The sequence below is a fragment of the Sander vitreus genome, chromosome 4, assembly GCF_031162955.1.
Source record: "Sander vitreus isolate 19-12246 chromosome 4, sanVit1, whole genome shotgun sequence".
Taxonomy (NCBI): Eukaryota; Metazoa; Chordata; class Actinopteri; order Perciformes; family Percidae; genus Sander; species Sander vitreus.
In genome coordinates this window covers 31,131,654-31,152,702 of record NC_135858.1, presented here as the reverse complement: position 1 = coordinate 31,152,702, position 21,049 = coordinate 31,131,654, and the positions used below count along the sequence as shown (strand labels likewise).

The window sequence follows — 21,049 nt, the reverse complement described above, 5'->3', positions numbered from 1 at the left end:
GAATGGCCAAGGTGAATGCTGGTTGCTTTCTTGTATTACAGTTTTTCTCCATTGGTTTGGCTCATTTCTTGAAACAGATAGTATATGAGTATATAAGATCATTTGGCAAAACAGTCTTACAGTTCAGCACAACACTATAGCTCACTTGCAAAAGCTCATATCTCTCCCAAAACTGTTCACTCATGCTTCAAAACTAAATTCCTTTCCCATATAAAGAGTCAGTGCCACGAAAATGGCAAAGATCCTTCTCAATTGCTTTGGCTCATTTCTTGAAACAGACTGGACGTTCTCAACACTCTTGGTGCTTTTGCCAAAATAACCTGGATGGTTCAGCACAACAACATGGTTCACCTGCAAAAGCTCATATCTCTCCCAAAACAGTTCACTCATGTGTCAAAACTAAATTTCTTTCTCGTTTAAATAGTCAGTGCCCCCAAAATGCTTCGTCCCTTTGGCATTGTGTAAGCACTGCAAGTCAAAATGTTTAGATGTTTTGTCACTATGGCAGAGGACCATTGAAATATCCCTCATGTCCACCTTTCAGTCTTAGCCCAGTCCTTCATTGACAATGGTTACTGTACTGTTTTTTGTCTAGCTAACAGAATACAATTGTGTATAAAACTGAAAAAAAAAGAATAGGATTTTAGGGTAAGAGTAGCCTCCAAGGTTTGACGTCACACATTGCACTCATACTGCCAAGGAAATTGTAACCATTTTTATTCACGCACATAAAGTAACTTCCATACATCAGAGTAAAAAGAAAATGTATACAGCATAATATACTGTAATATAAACACACAAACAAAAAACAAGGAAAATTATATGTAGCCTACAGTGCTGTAAATAAAGCTGGAGTTTCACAACTAACAGTTCTTCACTGGTCGCTGTCCTCACCCTCCCTCTCCTGGCCACCGTCCTCACCCTCCTGGCCATCCACACGCTGCTGTCTGTCTGGCCACAGATTCTCGTCCACATAACAGTGTATATTCTCCCTTGCGATGCAACGAGGGAAGAAACGGCGTGCATGTCGCAACCATCCCCTACACTGATCTCCTGTAATATCCTCACACGCAGCGTCCATTGCATGGAGCAGGGACCTCTGATCTTGAGCCCGATGCTCATACACTCTCCACCTCAAAGCGGAGAAATACTCCTCAATAGGATTGAGGAAAGGAGAGTAAGGTGGTAGGAACACCATGACCATCCTTGGATGAGTACTGAACCAGGCCCTGATGAGCGGGCCACGGTGGAAATTCCCATTGGCCCATACAATGACATATTGTGGTAGGTGAGGCCCTATGAGACCTCTCTCATTTTCAAGGATCAAATCAAAATGAAGGCGGTCCAAGAAGATGAGGAGCTTCTGTGTATTGTATGGGCCAAGACTGGGGATGTGAGTGGCCACACCATTCTCAGAAATGGCAGCACACATAGTTATATTGCCCCCTCGCTGGCCTTGGACATCCACCGTGGCCCTGTGGCCAATAATATTACGGCCATGTCTTCGGCCCTTGGCCAGGTTGAAGCCAGCTTCATCCACAAACACGAGGATGTGAGGGGTCTCGTTTCCTTCCAATGCCATTATTCTCTACAATAGAGTAAAAAAATAAAACATCAAATCAGTCATACAGAAGAGTCATACACTACAGTTACAGAAAATTCCATAGGAATGTTCTATGTTCTCCAAAAGTTCAATATACTACTGGCCACTACTCCAGTGGCTCCAAACCTGGGGTACATGTACCCCTATGCAGAGGTACTACAGGGGGTATTTGACAGAAAGGGGAGGGGGAAAATCATCAATGACTAGACTTACTGAAATGTTACAGTAAAACCCACAGTATTAGATAGATTTACATGGGAGGCACTAATTGCAGCTCTTTGACCCTTTTTCTTATTGTATGTTATATTCTTCAAAATAAAGATTATAATGATAATTACATCATACAGTAAGCTGCAGTTTTTAGGCAAAATGTTGAAGTCAGATAAATCAGATACTTTCATACCGGGATTACCTGGATTCAGAAATCAGGTAAAGTGGGTACTGAAGCCAAACAAGTTTGGGAACCACTGCTTAATTGTAAAAAGGTTATAATGATGGACAGCCAGTAACTGACTTACATGTACATACTGGTACCGCAGCTCTTTCACTCACTCTCAATCAGAGTTCCTCTTAAATGGTACCCTGTACATTTGCTTCATTGTCATCTGATGCTTCTTCAATATTGTCTATTGTCTATTGTGGAGATGCTTATAGAGTTGACATTTTGGAATATGGCATTGTCTTGTAGGATTGCAGCGCGGATCTGTCTCAATGTGATGGCATTATTTGCAATCACCATGTTACAGATCTCTTGTTCTTGTTGTTCATTGAGAAGTTTTCCTTTGCCACCCGTGCAAGGTTGTCGTCCAATCCTAGACATAGAATTCAAAGGACAACACTCCATTCGTAATGTATACCTTATGTATTCCTTACAGAATGAGTTACCAATGTAATTGTATTGTTGTTTTACTTACAGTAACTTTACCACAATTCTAATGCATCACTGCACAGCGACTGGAATACTACTGTAAACTGTATCATCAATACTGTAGAAAATAAACTATTCCATAGTTTATTTTCCATAGTTTATATTCCATAGTTTATTTTCTCCAATGTTTTTCTTGTCATTTTTAGTATCATAACATCCCATTGAGGTAAGATATTACTGTAGGCCTATCACACACACACACACACACACACACACACACACACACACACACACACACACACACACACTAAATGAATAGGTAAATGAGTAAATAAATATAAATATGTGTCCTGTCCTATACAACATATAATTCCATCATTGACATTGACTACATACCTGTTTTCCCTGCGAACGTTTTGGATGATGGAGGAGACTGTAGAGCGAGGCACATTAGGCTGCACTCGGCGACCTGCCTCCGCCATTGTGAGGCCATGGTTGATGACATGGTCTATAATTGTGGCCCGAATTTCATCCGGGACAGCATGGTGGTGCTCCTCGGCCTCGTCCCCCTATTCCACCACCACGCACCCTTACTCCTCCTCCTCTTCTTCTTCCTCTTCCTCTTCCTCGAGCAGTCAGTTGTCCTTGTTCATTTACTTGGCCAGGTGCCTCCATGTTCAGAAATTGTACTGGTCATGCATGGTCAAGCTCTATATATACATGTTTGGCAGCATTCACAATCATGGACAGCACCTGTCAGGTAACTAAACATACTGTTTGATAGGTCATCTGAGATGTGTGAAACTCCTCCTTCGTTAGTCAAGTTCTAGTTTCAGCTGACTGTCAATTGCTGTAATCAATTTATCAAATGTTCCAAGAGATTCATATGTGGTATTCATGGTATTATGTTCTTGACTAATTTTGACAACTGAGCAGACTATTGTGCATGTGATGACTCATACAATGAAATGACGCTGACACGTTTTGGAGAGAACAACCATTAGACTGAGAATCAACAATCAGTATAGATCAACAAGATCTATTCACTTGGAAATTGTGTTAAATGTAGGCTACCTGTACTTAATCATTTGCAAAGATGTACTGAGACATTGAGACATGTACTAAGACATTTGCAATTTGATGAAATGAATGAGAAATTCAATTCTGTTGGGAACAATTGCCAAGTGGTTTGGAGGTTTGTCCATGTTGTTTTGAGAATGTCATTTCTGTTTCAAGAAATGAGCCAAACCAATGGAGAAAAACTGTAAGTGTATTATGTCAGGATGGACTCTATTGTGCTCCTATAAAAGTTCATTCAGTAATAATAGAATAGAATAGAATGCCTTTTATTGTCACTATACACATGTACAATGAGATTAAAAGCAACTCCTGTCCCAGTGCCAACATATACGAAAACAAATGAACAAAAGAACAAAATAACTTAAATTAAGATTAAATAACAAAATAAGATATTAATGTAATTGACTCTGAAGTAATGAATGGAGTCGTTACATTAAGGTGGCTGCAGACTTTTATAACAAAATGAAAGATGTTAATATTTCACTTTACCTTCTTATCTTTTTCTCTTATGACTCTTTCTTTTCTGAATTTGTAATCCATGGAGTTTATACTTGAAAAACCTTCCTCAAGCTGAGATGCGATTTATAAACTTCTGACGTCACCACAACGTAAAGTCCATGGGCTGAGCGGGAACTGGGTATGGAATTATTTTTGTGCACAAAAATAATGCGAGAGGTTTGTGCCAAACAAAGAGCGTGGAAGCGCAAATGAGAAAGCTGGGAGCACAACTGCAAATGTGGATGTATTACCTCAAAACATTGTGGAATACTGCATTGGTTGTACTTTTGCAGTCATTCGTGAAACACCAGTAAATTAAGAATTGGTCACAGCAAATTGAACAGTTCACTTTTTATAATACTGGGGACTGCAGTCAGTGTGAAGAGGAGACAGTGGAGCGTGTCCTGATTTCATGCAGGAAGTATATACAAGAAAGAAGGGTCATGTTTGCAGGGTTACAGAAGTTAGGACGAGTAGAAGTCAGGGTCAAAGATGTTCTTGATGGTGGGGTCACCATGGAAGGGAGGAAAATATGTATTACATTTTTTGAAAAACACCGGTCTAATTAAATGATTGTAATAGGATAGAATAATAGCTGACTGGTTAATTCCAGTAGGAGGCAGTAATGCAACATATGGGATGCCAACTGACAGTGTTCTGAGTGTCTCCGCTGATGCCAATATTATGTTTAAGCAAAGCAGCTGCTTCTGTAAAGCCTTCTGCAGGCTGTTGAGAAGACATGTCTGTATGAAGTAAGCGCTTCTCTCTCTCTCTCTCTCTCTCTCTCTCTCTCTCTCTCTCTCTATATATATATATATATATATATATATATATATATATATATATATATATATATATATATATATATATTAGGGCTGTCAATCGATTAAAAAATGTAATCTAATTAATTACATACTCTGTGATTAATTAATTGAAATTAATCGCATACATAATTAACGGTGCCTGAACCGATACTTTTTAAGAAAGTAAAAAAAGAAAAGAAAAAAAAAAGGGTACTAAACAACAGTTGGTGACATTAAAGAACGGCTTGTTTATTGCTAAGGCCATATGGTCAAAATTAAATGATTTAATAATAATGTATAACAATAACTTATTTCACTAGTAAATTGCTGTTGAACGACAAAAACAACAACCAGATAGGAAAAGGACATTTACAATAACTTCAAATGCACCACGAAGTGTAGTTTACCAGTTTCATTGAACGCACCGGCACCGTCTGTGTTGTTTCTCCGATGGCAGCTGCAGATTGTTACATACCAGTGTTGAATCCTCTACAGTAAAACACAGTCAAACTTTACACCGTTTAGCGTTAGCTGTCAGCATTTTAACAGTGTTTAATCCAGCTACTAGCTAGCGGTAGGCTAACGTTAGCTGCTGTTGAGTATTGTGTTAACTAGCGTCACATGCAGCGGGGTTTGTGTTTCCTGTAACGTCTGTTTCAGAGCAGCAGAGAGAAGCGCAGACATATCAGTGGAACCAGATTTTCGTCTGTATGCAAACGTCAATATGGAATGGATTAATCTGCCTTATTTTTTTTTTAACGCGTTATTTTTTCTCAGATTAATTAATCGAAATTAACGCGTTATTTTGACAGCCCTAATAAATATATATATATATATATTCTCATTAATTCAGAAAAACAATAGTTAATATCATTGACTTTAATGTGGGAGACTCAGATTCACTTTTCCCAGCCACCTTCCTGTTACACTGAGTCACCCTCCTGTTCCACTGAAATCCTCTCACACACAATACTGAAAACGCTCACATTAATGCTACTGAAACGAGCTGATAAACACAACTGAAACACACTCATGAACACAGCTGAAATGCTCTCATAAACACTACTGAAACGCTCTCACACAAAATACTGAAACGTTCTTATATACACTATTGAAAGTGAAATCCCGTTTCAGTTGTGTATATGAGTTTTTCAGTATTGCGTGTGAGAGCATTTCAGTCGTGTTTATGAGTGTTTCAGTTGTGTGTGTGTGAGGTTTCGGTATAGTATGTGAGAGTGTACATTTTCCATAGTTGCATGTCTGCCGGTCGCAGGGTATACCGAGTATAGCCCCTATAGAAACTAGGACAAGACATTTCTGGGAGCAGGCAGACAGTTCCCTTTTTGGAACCTGCTGTGTGTCGCATTTGACACCACAGACTTTTGGACTTACGGAACTTAAGAATTCTAATAATCACTAAATAAACATGTTTGACCTCTCTAAGATACTGTCTACCCCTCCTTCCTCTACTCCCTCTCTGCACAAATCACCATAGCAACAACAGTACAACAGTACATTTCTGTATTTGGTTGTGTTTTCTCCATTTGCAGATCGGCTAGGCCTGTGTGTTGTCAAATTGCTGAAGATATTTCCTTAATTGGCAGAGCGTTGAGCTCTCAGTCCATAAGACCTGGGCTGTATGCCAAGCACACAGTGGTGAAGCGTTGGTAACACTTTATAATAACCATCATTAATAGATGGTAAATTGACAGTTAATTAATCTTTAGTTAATTGTCATTTTACTGTTAACAAACAATTAAATTATAATTAATAATGTTTACTAATTATTAGTAGTGCTGTTTATTGTTACACACATTATATCCCTCATTTACTATATTAGGTATCGGGTAATGATTAAAAAATGTTTGTAAACCTTTAAGAAACCATTTTTAAAACATCTATAAACATTACATCGATAGATGGACCAGATATTCCTAACACTTTGTTGAGGGTTACTAGTTGTTTTGTAAACCGTCTATAAACAGTGTCTGGATGGTTATTATAAAGTTGCAACATATAACATAATTATATATATAAACTTAGCACAAAAGTAAGGAAATTTGTGTTTGGTAGATTATTTAAACAATGCTTTTTGGCAATAAATCTTATACCGTTGGAAAGCCTGTTTAGTTCCTTACAAATGGTGCCCCATTTGTAAGGAACATTCATTTGTGGGATTAGCAGCAGAGCTGAGTATGTGGGTTGCGCCCATGAAAAATTTGCCAAATCGTCTCCGTCAATGCCAAACAGCTTTTCTTTACTGTTGCTATTGACTCTTGTTTTGAGCTTCTGGTACCCCCAGGTGCTGACAATCAGGTGCCTGATTCTGCAACCAGTGGCAATCCCATATCTCCACAGTCTGGGACCAAACTCTATCCTCCAAGATGACAACGCTCGCCCCCACGGGGCGGGGTTCATCAGAGACTACCTCCAGAATGTGGGAGTGGAGAGGATGGAATGGCCTGCCAGCAGTCCTGACCTCAACCCCATTCAACACTTGTGGGATCAGCTTGGTTATAATTACTATATAATTATTTTATATGTTGCAACTTTATAATAACCATCCAGCCACTGTTTACAGACAGTTTACAAACCAACTAGTAACCACTGACAAAGTATTAACTATCTATCTAAATAATGTTTATAGATGGTTTACAAAGTATTTATTAACTATTCAACAAGGTATTATAGTCATCTGTTGCAACTTTATAATAACCATCCAGACACTGTTTATAGACGGTTTACAAAACAACTAGTAACCCTCAACAAAGTGTTAGGAATATCTGGTCCATCTATCGATGTAATGTTTATAGATGATTTAAAAATGGTTTCTTAAAGGTTTACAAACATTTTTTAATCATTGACCGATACCTAATATAGTAAATGAGGGATATAATGTGTGTTACAATAAACTGTTAATTTACAGCACTACTAATAATTAGTAGAGATGGTCCGATACCTGAACTTGAGTATCGGCCGATACCGAGTACTGATCCGATACCAGTGTGTCATATATTTTATTATGTTTTAACAACTGTATACTACTATCCCTGTATGGATGTGATATTTATCTTTGTTGTCAGTCTGGCTCAGGTTAAACTCTTTGTGAAACATGAACGCCACAGAATGTTCTTTTATTATGCAGTTTGACAGTCACTTATAACGGAAAAAGAACATAAATAAACTACTTTAACGTAGAGTTTCTTTAGGACATTATTACGTGGTATCAGATTGGTGCATAAACTCCAGTACTTCCCGATACCGATACCAGCGTTTTAGGCGGTATCGGAGCCGATACTGATACTGGTGTCGGTATCGGAACATCTCTAATAATTAGTAAACATTATTAATTATAATTGAATTGTTTGTTAACAGTAAAATTACTGTTTGCTAACAGTTAAATAACAATTAACTAAAGATTAATTAACTATCAATTTATCATCTATTAATGATGGTTATTATAAAGTGTTACCGAAGCTTTTATTGTGAAAGCCAAACCACTTTCATTCTGGTCTGGTGCTGTAACCTGCCGTCTTTTGACTCAGATGGATCATCAGGTGGCTGTTGCTCTAATGTGCTCCCAGCCTGATCAAACTGATCCCAGAGCAGCCGGGGGTCGGGTTTCAGCACCGCCTCAGCTCAGAGGCCAGCCTCCTCCCTAACTAACTAACTAACTAACTAACTAACTAACTAACTAACTCACTATATCTACATTATATAGCATAGTATTTACATAAGCACGGCTTGATTTGGGACTCTTACCCAAACAGCATAGCTGTGTGCTCAATACATATTTTTGTGTGTCTTATTTTTTGCAATATTAGGTAAGCAGACAGACAGATAGATAGATAGATAGATAGATAGATAGATAGATAGATAGATAGATAGATAGGTGTATATATATATATCATTCGTAATTTAGTCATCATTCATTTGATCATTTATGTTTTTGAATTTCGTGGTGAAGCTGGTGCTGTAACCTGCCGTCTTTTGACTCAGATGGATCATCAGGTGGCTGTTGCTCTAATGTGCTCCCAGCCTGATCAAACAGATCCCAGAGCAGCCGGGGGTCGGGTTCCAGCACCGCGGTCAGCTCCCCCCCCCCTCCGCTCCCCTCCCCCGGCAGGCAGCACAGCACCTACACATCAACGCTTCCTCCTGTTCTCCCTCCCTGCGACCCCTCCCCCTTTATATCTGCTCTCATGATAAATCCCTCCTATGTGCCACTGTCTGGTAGACTTGAAAGGCTGGGAAACCACGCAACCAACTAGACCAACAAGAACTAGACACTTTCATGTTTCTTGCCGAGATTGACTCGTCTGACGGCAGCTGTTTTTATTCTTGAAAAGCAACAGTCAGAACCGCTCATCAGTCAGGGGTTTTGCGTCTCCACAGCGGCTTCTCCTGGCTCTCTCCCTCTGTGGCTGACGCTGAAGCTGATCGGCATCTTTTTTTTTTTTTCTTCTACTTTTGCAGTTTTACCTTTTGCAGCAGGTAGCCTAGTCTTAATTCTCCAACCGAGCCTCGGCAGCATGTTGGATCCGTCTTCCAGCGAAGAGGAAGGGGATGAGATAGTGGAGGTGGAGCGCAAAGAGGTGGCGGCCCCGAAGAGCCTCGGAGGAGCACGGCTGTCACCGGGCCGAGCCTCCGAAGGCGACGCAGGGCTCCAGCCACGGGGCCGAGGGAGCGGCGGGGGCCGACCCTCCAGCCCCAGCCCGTCGGTGGGCAACGACAAGGAGAAAGAGGACCTGGAGAAGATGCAGAGAGACGAGGAGGAGAGGAAAAAGAGACTCCAGCTGTATGTATTTGTGATGCGCTGCATTGCTTATCCATTCAACGCGAAGCAACCTACTGACATGGCCAGGAGGCAGCAGAAGGTAAGATCAGTGTGAAAAACGAAAAACCAGAGCTAACTTTAAAACTGTTTTAATACATCTTATGTTAAATATTAAATGTTAAATACATCTTTCATTTTTAGAAGGCATCGCTAAGATACATGACACCAACTGTTGCTTCCACAGTCGCACCATCGCTGGATGCCTTTCGGTCGAATATTCAAGAATGCAAACATATATTTCAGTTTACTCAACCATGTAGGCTATAGTCTGAGATAATCTTTAACATATTGGATGTAGTCTAATGCACACTGCACGAGGATCCAAACCTTAATACTTTCATTAGGGAAGGTAGTCGACTTTGATGGATTAAAGTGCAGTCTGAGATGATAAACCATACCTCACTGCACACAAAGCATCAGCAGCAAGAACACATTTCGACTTGGCGTCTCTTTTGATTGCAAATATTTCCTTTGCCTCCACCCAACATCCTGGCATGACGATGATGACAGAGCTAAACTGTACCAGAAAGACTTAAAAAGGTTTGAGAAACAAGGAAATGAGTTAATCCAAACTAAAGACAGACAGGGTTGGACAAAAAGGAGAGGCTGAAGGATAGCATGAGAGAGAGAGAGAGAGAGAGAGAGAGAGAGAGAGAGAGAGAGAGAGAGAGAGAGAGAGCGAGAGAGCGCATTTGTATTCATGTTGTTCCCACCCATTGTAGTAGCTCTTGCATGTGTGTGAATTGCATCAGGGCTGTCCCCTCCTCCTGCTAGTCTCAAGCATCTATTAGAACACTCTGTTGCACAGGAGACATTGCTCCTCTACACCACTGCCTAGAGATGGTCCAATACCATTTATTTGCTCCCTGACACCGATTCCGCTGAACTTGCCTTCAAGTTCGGCCGATATCGAGTACCGATCTGATACCATATATATCATATATTTTATTATGTTTTAAAAACTGTATACTACTATCCCTGGTACGGTCTGGCTAAGGTTAAACTCTTTGTGAAACATGATCAAACACAAACAATGAATGCCATAGAACTTTCTTTTATTATCCAGTTTGACAGTGAGTCATAACGGAAAAGAACATAAACTACTTTAAAGCAGATTTTATTCGAGGCTAAATTCGGTGTTATGGGATCAATAAGCTCTAGTACTTTCCAAAACCGATACCAGCAGTTTAGCCATCGGAGGCTATTCCCATACGGTTATCTACATACATATCTACCGCTGACCAGTGCCTTCCTCTATATGGGAGGAATGTCAGATCAGCTTTGATGTGGTCCTTCAGGAATATCACTATACCTAACACAACCTGAGGTATTTAAGAACAATGCATTGGTTCGGGAAATACCATAAAGAACTCTTTTTTTAAAGATACACCCTGTGACATTGACTACGTTTACACGCACACCAATATTCCACTATTATTCTGAATGTGACAATATTCCGAATTTGATACAGGTCATGCATTTTCCGGTTGGATGTTCTGAGTACTTCTTCTACCACTGCCAATACCAACATGCCAGCTGGAGAAAGGATGAAAAGTAAAGCAAGATGCTGTTTGCTTGAGCCCCGCCTATTCATTATATTATTATATTGAACATTTCAGTTAATGTAGTTTTGCCAAAACAAATCATTTTGTAATTTTAGTCAAACTGACTTCAAGTAAGATTTTCATGATCTGATGAAAAACACAGGTGCTTACCGACAACGTTATCCTCACTTCACAACTGACTTTAGCAGTTTAGATAAAGGTCGTGACACACTAACCAGATAATTAGCCGTCGGACAGTCTGGCGAGGTCAGTGACTCGAGTTTGTTTGGTGTGTTCTGTACCTTTGTCTGTCCGAGGGGGCGTCGGCCTTCATTTTGGCCGATTTTACATGTTGAATCGGAAGGCGGGCACTGCCGGCAGTCGGACTCAAATGACCAATCTGATTGGTAGAGTGTTAACCCGGAAACAAGGAGCGGGATAAGCGTGACTAGAGTCTCTCAAAATCTGACGAAAATCTTTTAAACTGACCTTTGTCGATCTGAAATGAAGACAGATTCAGCAACTGCATGGCCTATTTTTTGCTTAAAATGTTTTCAGAAACACGTTTCGGTGAACTATTTTAGTAAAATATGAGATCGTATTCTGAACAAGCCGCCATGACATGTCTGGCTTTGAATTTCCGGAGAAACCAGACCCACGTGATGACTCACGTCCAATCAGCTGCCGGTTTTCATTTTTGGGCAACCATACAGATTAGGGTTGCCTGCTGTTATGGAGACGTATTACGTCTTGTCGCTTTGGTGTGTTCCGAGGCACTTCTTTGACCAACTCGGGGAGACTGATCAGTCCAACTGCCTTTTCTGCCGAGGGTCGGCCGTCTGGTTGGTGTGTCAGGGGCTTAACAGACACTTAACTGTTCTGATGTTATTACAGACATGTGAAGTCATCACAGACTTTTACCTCATTCATGCCACTTCAGAATGAAACATGGATGGATGAAACGGCTAATTAGATTTGTTTACTTATTTATCGAAGGTGCCGTAGTGCAGTTCCAGATCATTCTGGGCAACTTTAACCCCTTTGCAGTTACTCTGAGTCATCTCAGTAATGCACGGTTCAGTCGCACCCATCTGGCGAGCCATCTTGAGTTTGTCTTTGTTTGAGAGCAAGAGACGGAGAGGAGAAGAATAGGTGGAAGGCAACGAAAATAAAGAGTTTCTATTTTTTTAAGTGGAACTTTAACTACATTTTAGTCTTGTGTTTTCTTTAATGGAATTGCATGTTGATATCGCCGGATAGGTTTAGCCAGACTTTACACCAGCGCCGACACAGCGCATACACAAAATGTGGACATAGATCTGCCTTAGTCTGGATCAATGGAAGTACGTTTCCAGGATAATTGCCTGACAGCCGGTGCTATGTCCCTCCGGTATCCGCTCTCTGTGTGTTGCCATTCTCAAAATCCCTTCCACGAGAAACAACAACAAACTTCGAGCTAGCAAGCTACACGCTGAAAATATGAAGTTTTGAAGAAAATTTGGATGGTGCAACAAGGCAGGCCTGCTTGGTTCTTTCGGAGAATGATTGTAAAGATTTACACAGAATATGTTTATGGCATTTCCTCTCTAACTGGGAAGTTTTGGGTCCGATTGGTGGGATTGCTGTAGACCAAGTACACACGGCGATACACTTGTAAGAGCTAATGAGTTTTAACCATGTATCAAGCTAATTTAAATAGCTCACGTTACTGTATTGTGTGAACAGTTAACTTCATTTAATATTGTATTTGGCGTTTTCTTTTGCGGGGGTGCAAATGTTCCACCAAAACAAGTTCCTTCCTGAGACTATTTTGCAGAGCCACCGTCGCTGCGTCCGGAGCTTAGCGCTGCCGAAGACGATTGTGATTGATTTAAAGAAATGTGTAAAAACTACTGAAAAACTGGCTACTGAAATACTGGCCCGCTGTAGGGTGTCCGGTAAGAACTTGAACCAGAGATGTCTGACTTTGAGATCCAGGGAGATTTATTTATGACTTGAACATGAAGTTAACTATAGCGTTACATGTGAAGTTGGATGTGGTTCTGAAATATAAGCAAAATAATAATGCACTTTAATAAGCATCTGACCTATGAACATTATTTACCAAACTAAATGTTATAGCCACCAGCATATAACAAGAAACAATACTAAGAATTACATTAATTTCTCAGTAATAATTAACATAAATGTTACATATTGCTCAGTAACACAAACTAGGAATAAGCCACATACATTACAGCACACATTCATGATGGAGCAAACTTTAATAGCTAAGTACGTGGCTCCACAGCGCTATCTGTTTACTGGTGATTGCACGTTACTAGCAAATTGCCCTAACATAACCGATATAACATATCACCATATCATGATTAAGAGATTACATGAATGGGTGGGCATATCAGGTGTGGCCTTGGACTGGTTTGCATCCTATCTCTCAGATAGAACTTTTGATGTCTCTATTGGGGATTGCCATTCTGCATCACCGCCCCTGTCTTGTGGTGTTCCACAGGGTTCAGTGTTGGGCCCAATATTATTAATTTTATATATGTTGCCTCTAGGTCAGATTATTCGCAATTTTAACATTTCTTATCATTTTTATGCAGATGACATGAGACATCCAAACTTACTAGGGTCCTAGATTGCATAGACGCCATAAATAACTGGATGGCTGAAAGCTTTTTGCAGCTGAACCCAGATAAGACTGAGGTTTTAATCATGGCGCCAGACAGTGCTATTCCTCTGATCAAGCAGAACATTGGGCCTTTGTCATCTGCGGTCTGGCCCAGTCTAAGGAACCTTGGGGTGACATTTGACAAATCCCTATCTTTTGAAACTCACATCAAATCATTGACCAAATCCTGTTTTTTTCACTTACGCCTTCACTTCCATGCCTTCATTTCCCCCCGTATTGACTATTGCAATTCCCTTTTCTCCTCACTCAATAAATCTGTCCTTCACCGCCTGCAATCCATTCAAAACACTGCTGCTAGGCTTCTTACTAGATCAAACAGGTGCACCCATACCACCCCTTTACTCTACTCCCTTCACTGGCTTCCTGTAACCTACAGGATCCAATTCAAAATTCTCACCATAACCTATAGGGCTCTACATGGTCAGGCCCCTGATTATCTTGCCAACATAATTCACTTACACACCCCCTCCCGGTCTCTCAGGTCTGTCAATCAAAATCTGCTATCCACGCCACACACTCGTCTGAAGACATGTGGGGATAGAGCCTTTGAGGCCATGGCACCCAGACTCTGGAATGCACTACCAACCAGCATTAGGTTTGCTGAGAATGTGGACTGTTTTAAGGGACAAGTGAAGACTCACTTGTTCAGGCTAGCTTTTGGGTAGCTTATGTCTTTTATTTATTTGATAATTGTTTCTGTTGTATTTGTATTTTATTCTATTGATTATTTTAGTTTTTATTGTCTATGCACATTGTAAAGCACTTTGTGACCTTGTCTGTGAAAAGCGCTGTATAAATAAAATGTACTTACTTACTTACTTACTTACCTGAACCTGAACACGTGGCTGCACAAATAATATTAAACAATCTGCACATCTATCAGCTCAGCGCGAGTGATTGGCAGGAGATCAAAGCGATGACTCTCGTCACTGACTGGTTGAACATCTCAGGAGAGAGAGCAAGTGTTACTATGGCCTTTTTTACAAAATACGAACAACCCAGAGCGTTTTTTTTATCCCTCCTATCCTAGAATGCATCTGTGGTGTAGCCAAAACCTTACTCCACAGCGCTGCGGAGATAGGTCAGGCAATGCGAGACAACCTCATGTTTACTTCATATTTCACACAAAAGGGCCCTGGTGAGAGGAGATCACCCCCACAGTGCTCACTACGGTTCTTGCTATTTTCTGTCCGTGTCAACAGGTTATTTTGGTCTCACCATGTTACCCTGTATCTACTTCATTGTCCCCATGAGATACCCCTCCACTCTGGGGAGTGCATGATGAATGACACTTTGGTTTTATATACAGTGAGAGGCTTTCACATCACTTATCTTCATGTATTTAACAAATATTCTAAGGCACCGCAGCATTACAAGAATATTAATACTAGAATATTTGTTGACTACACCCACTTGCAATCTAGTCTCTTAAGAAAAGCAATAGGCTATGTAATACATCGGTGACTAAAATGGTATTCAGACATAACATAACATAACAAATTTCGACATCAAGTGCAGTGGTGGATGCTGTATGGACTACACACATATTAGTAGATGAAAGGCATTCAAAGCTGTAGCCTCCACAAATTACTATTTCAATTTCTGTAATATTTTTTTCCCCAATCATAAAAGCCCCCCACTCCCTATTATTGTGATCTAAACACATCCCATTCCACTATGATTTGTTTTCTTCATAATTAATAATTTTGCTCCCACACATAACTCGCTCTGCTGAGGAACGTTAGAAAAGCTGACTCATGCTTGTGCAAATACTCTTAGTAGTTGAAGTAGAAATGATGGTACAAACATTTCATTCATCTTTAGTTCATTCATCACTAACAAAAGAGGAAACTGATGGATCAGGATTTCAGAAGGGAGGACAGGATGGACAGGCAAAAACATTTTTTGTCATCAGGTCATACAGCTGCTCTGAGTGCAGAGGACACTTAAAAGGCTCTGGAATGCCAGCCATTGCAAAACACGTCAGCATCACGGTTCAGACACAATGTCAGAATCAGTCTGTGTTACGAGAGGATATGTAGAGCTAGACAGAGAATGAAAGTCTAATTTGACATTCTGTCTTTAGATCATACTTTGGAGCTTATACGCCTTCTCAAACACATTTGCCAGTCAGCTGGGAAGTGGGTGGTACTGCACCGGGCTTGAAATGCTGTGGGCTGAAAAGAGATAAAGCCATGGCTGTTCCTTGTTTGAAAGGTTTCTTTAATGTTAAAAACCTGTCTTATGAAGTCTTGTGAAGTTTTAGGGCTTCAAACATGTGTTGCAGGTAGAGCTGCCTTGAAGGCAGAAATGTCAGTGTCCAATTTAGGGGATCATTTGAATATTTTGAAGTAGAGTCCCGACACAGAAGCTAAGTAATGCACTGCTGTGGACGGGGGCATCAGCTAAACATATTTTGGCCACCTAAAAAAAAAAATCAGTATTAGTTTAATTGTACGCATATTGTAGAATATTTTCACCGCTTTACCTTGCTGTCAGCCAGCCCTTTCCTTTGGCACTACATTTTCTCAACTGTAGAACTTCTGTAGTCTTATGCAGAAGCGCAATTGTTTCTTTAGGTGGCTAAAGTGTGTTTAGCTGCTGCCCCCTTTCACAGCAGTACATTGCTTAGCGTGTTTGCCATTGTTAAAAGTAGCAATTTCACAGTGTAGAAATACTCTGTTATAAGTAAAAGTTGTAAGTACAAGTCTTGCAGTGAAACTTTCACTGATGTAAAATGCAAAAGTATAAGCATCAAAATATGCTTGAAATACCAAGAGTAAAATTACTCATTGATTTATCTACATTATATACTGCTCAATCTGTTATGATGCATCGTAATTTAATTGTTATATTATATTTTGTATTAATGATCAGAATACATGCAGTGAAGTAAAGTACAATATTTGCCTCTGAAAGGTAGTAAAGTTAAAGTATATGGAAGTATATTTTGTACCCCCAGGTTAGCCAAACTTATCTGGTAAAGAAAATGAAAGTGAACGGTAAAATTATCATCCAAAGTGTTCGTTGTAAGCGCCCATCTTTCCCCCATTTTTATTGTTGGTGCTACGTTGTCGTATTACCAAATCTCAGAAATTATTTTGCTGAGTAGAATGTATTATTTACTGAGAGAAAAGATGTCAAACTTGGTTCCATGTCTCTATGGACAGCCATTCACCAAATTCTGAATATGAGACTTTTTACAAATATTGACTTCAGTTACTTAAAAAAAAGCCCACATGTAAATGTTTACAAATGTTCAGGTATGATTTGAACTCAGAAATGATTACTATGAGGATTGTTGAATGTATAACATATGTTTATTTAATCTCATTGATGAATTTACATTGACTCACACTATAGAGACATATTGTCTCTTTAAATCATGTCGGCTATCTGTCCTAGATACCAACCAATCATTTCTAATCTGGTTTTGGTTACACTTTACATGAAGGTATCTACATAAGAGTGACATGACACTGTCATGAATGTGTCATAAACATTATAAACAAGTCATGAACGTTTATGACATAACGCTTCTTTCAGTAAGTGTCATTCGGTTTTTGTCATGACAAGTTATGGTTATGGTTAGGGTTAGAGTTAGGGTTAGGGTTCATGTGTCATGACTATGTCATGACACTGTCATGTGTTCATGACAGTGTCATGTCACTCTTATGTAGATACCGTCAAGTAAAGTGTTACCCTGGTTATCAAGATCTATTTTCAAGCAATGTAAGAGTTTTGCACCAAATCTTTGCATCTATATCTGTATGTGCCAAGAGCTACTAAGAGAACCACTTTGAACTGCTGTCTTGAGGATGGATACTCCTGCTGAAATATGACACATTCCATGAAGCGGTCAATGCTGATATTCAGCATTCATTCTTCTCTTCTTTGATCTGATGGGAACCGATACACCAGGAGCCAGGTCGGCCTCCCTCATCTTATTTGAGCTGTGATTTATATCTACAGCACATATTTATAGTTAATAGGTTCCTCTTTTTAAAACATTAAACATCTTTCATTCGTTGTATACCTGCTGTATTCTAACATCAATGATTATAGATTAAAGCTGAATTCAACTTGTTTTTACGAAATTCACACTTAAAATGGAAATAGAGACGGTACGTTCAATACGGTTCTGTTGCTACTAGCTTAGGTTATGTAATGTTTCAATCATACCCAGAAATAATCCTTTGGATTTAGTAAGAATTTGAGTGAAACCCAGACTTTGTTTTTCCTGCTGTGTGAAACACAGATGTGGGTAAATCATATGATAATGTCCTCCAGCTAATTGTAGTTCACTGCAATTAGGACACACGTTTGAGTTCAACCCAGGCTTTTCAGTCTGACAAAAGCGACTCACCTGCCACAGCTCACCATCATAGGGTTGCTAACATGGTCCAGATCAGGTTGTGCCCAGTCAAACCAAAAAGAGACACAGCGACATTCTTTTGTGCGTCCTCAATGAAATCAAATGAAATAGGCGGTGCCAGAAACTTGATGACATAGTGACTACTTGCACTCTTGGTTGCTAACAGTTAACACAGTTGATTCAAGAAAACATATAGGATGCACCATCGACCAGGGCTCGCGCTAGACTTTTGGGGCCACTAAACAGGATTTGGTTTAAAGTGAGGCCTATTACCTGATCAAGTTTGATACATATTTTACTGTTAAGTTCTCATTGGAAAGGGCTGAATCTCCCCTGTCTTCATGTGTAAGATGTCTGAATGTGAAAAGGATTATGACACATATTACACATACACATAAATAATTATTTATACTATGGCTTGGCTGAATATGGTTATGATTTACTGAAAGATGTGCATCTATATTATGCCCAGTATGCCCAGCTAATCAACATTTTCAATCCAATATTTAATCAATAGTCAATGTCAATTCATTGCTTTCCATCCCGCATTAGTCCAGAGGAAAAACTAAACCTTGACAAAGGGTGTTTTCACCCCTGTAGTTTGTTTGCTTTGGTCGTAATCAGTTCATGAGTTTGTTTCCCCTTGGTTCGGTTTCGTTTACCACCTGGAAAAATCCAAGCGGACCAAAATGCGTCATTACAAACTACGCAAGAACGTTCATCCCGCTTATTGGTCCGATGTGTCTGGGGCGGTAGCAAGAACGTGAATACAGGAAGAAGGTCCTGTTTTCTGGACTAGTGCATATTTCTTGCATCTCCATGGTCTAATCAGCTCATTTCATTTAAACGATCAGACATTGTTTCGCGAGCGACGTTACTACGTCTGCTCTGCTCATCAAGAATTCATTTTGCTCTGCTGGTGTCTGTGTTCAACTTTAGCGCTGGCTGGTTCGACCACGGAGATGCGAGTGACGGCGAGCTTAACTGCAGTCTGTTTCTGTGAGAGAAACACTGCAAGCTGCTACAGTCTGCCGCATCGCAGATCGCAAAGCACACCGCAATACAAGAGGTGTTTAGCTGCGGCGTACACATCATTGGGGCATATCATTAGGTTACTGTCAGGATCCCTCAGTCTTCCTATTCTCCCTGTTGATTCTTTACGTCTGTACACACTTTTGTCATCATAAAAGCCCCACCTCAGCAGGGGCCTGGGCCCCCCCACCAATGCCCACCTTAAAGGTTCCCCCCTTCAGGATGCTGTCTCCCCATCCAGCTTGAAGCACTGCGCTGTCAGCTGTCTCCAGTGTTCACAGACATTTTCAACACCTCACTAAAGACATGTCACGTGCCAGCCTACTTCAAGTCCGCTACTATCATCCCTGTTCCCAAGAAGCCAAGGACCACAGGACTTAACGACTTCAGACCCGTCGCCCTGACCTCTGTGGCTATGAAGTCCTTTGAGCGCCTTGTGCTTTCACACCTCAAATACATCACTGAACCCCTCCTGGACCCCCTGCAGTTTGCCTGCAGAGCCAATAGGTCTGTAGACGATGCACTCAACCTGGCCCTCCACTACATCCTCCGGCACCTGGACTCCGCAGGAACCTACGCCAGGATCCTTTGTGGACTTCAGCTCTGCCTTCAATACCATCATCCCGGCTCTGCTTCAGGAGAAGCTCTCCCAGCCTGGTGTGCCTGACTCCACCTGCAGGTGGATCACTGACTTCCTGTCTGACAGGAAGCAGCATGTGAAGCTGGGGGAACACGTCTCCGACTCACAGACCATCAGTACAGGATCCCCCCAGGGCTGTGTTCTTTCCCCTCTGCTCTTCTCCCTGTACACCAACAGCTGCACCTCCAGTCACCTGTCTGTCAAGCTTCTGAAGTTCGCGGACGACACCACCCTCATCGGACTCATCTTCGATGGTGACAAGTCTGCCTACAGGTGGGAGGCTGACCACCTGGTGACTTGGTGCGATCATAACAAACTAGAGACAGTGGAGATGGTTGTGGACTTCATGAAGAACTCAACCTCACCTGCCCCCATCACCCTCTGTGACCCCACAATTGACACTGTGCAGTCTTTCCGCTTCCTGGGAACTACCATCTCCCAAGATCTCAAGTGGGAGCTGAACATCAGCTCCCTCATCAAGAAAGCACAACAGAGGATGTACTTCCTGCGGCAGCTGAAGAAATTCAACCTGCCAAAGACAATGATGACTTCTACACAGCCATCATTGAGTCCATCGTCACATCCTCCATCATCATCTGGTACGCTGCTGCCACTGCCAAGGACAAGGGCAGATGGCAGCATGTCATTCGGTCTGCAGAGAAGGCAATTGGCTGCAATCTGCCGCCGCTCTAGGACCTATACGCCACCAGGACCTTGAATTGTGGCTGACCCCTCCCACCCCGGACACAAACTCTTTGAGTCACTCCCCTCTGGCAGGAGGCTGAGATCCATCAGGACCAAAACCTCACGCCACAAGAACAGTTTTTTCCAATCCGCCACTAGCCTTATCAACAAGGCCCGGAAACCACCCTGACTCTCTCCACACTCCACCTCTGGCTCTTCATGCCACTGTACCTACTCTGCTGTACTGTTCCTTTTTACTTATTGTATTTTACATTTTATTTTCTTTCTTTATTAATATATACTGTGTGTATATATGTGTAGTTATATTGTGTATATTCTTAGCTTTCTTACATCCAGAGAATGTGACATGCACCAACAACATCAAGACAAATT

General features: G+C 40.9%; 1 protein-coding gene across 11 annotated transcripts in view; it reads left to right on the top strand.

Annotated features, from left to right (window-relative positions):
* Positions 1–9,344: 9,344 nt before the first annotated feature.
* cadpsa (Ca2+-dependent activator protein for secretion a) overlaps positions 9,345–21,049 on the top strand; it is a 236,100-nt gene continuing 224,395 nt past the window's right edge. For all 11 annotated transcript variants that reach the window (XM_078247561.1, XM_078247563.1, XM_078247562.1 and 8 more), the window contains exon 1: positions 9,345–9,729. In XM_078247561.1, coding sequence (XP_078103687.1) covers positions 9,385–9,729 — 345 coding nt within the window. In that variant the 5' untranslated portion in view covers positions 9,345–9,384. The remainder of the gene's footprint in view (positions 9,730–21,049) is intronic.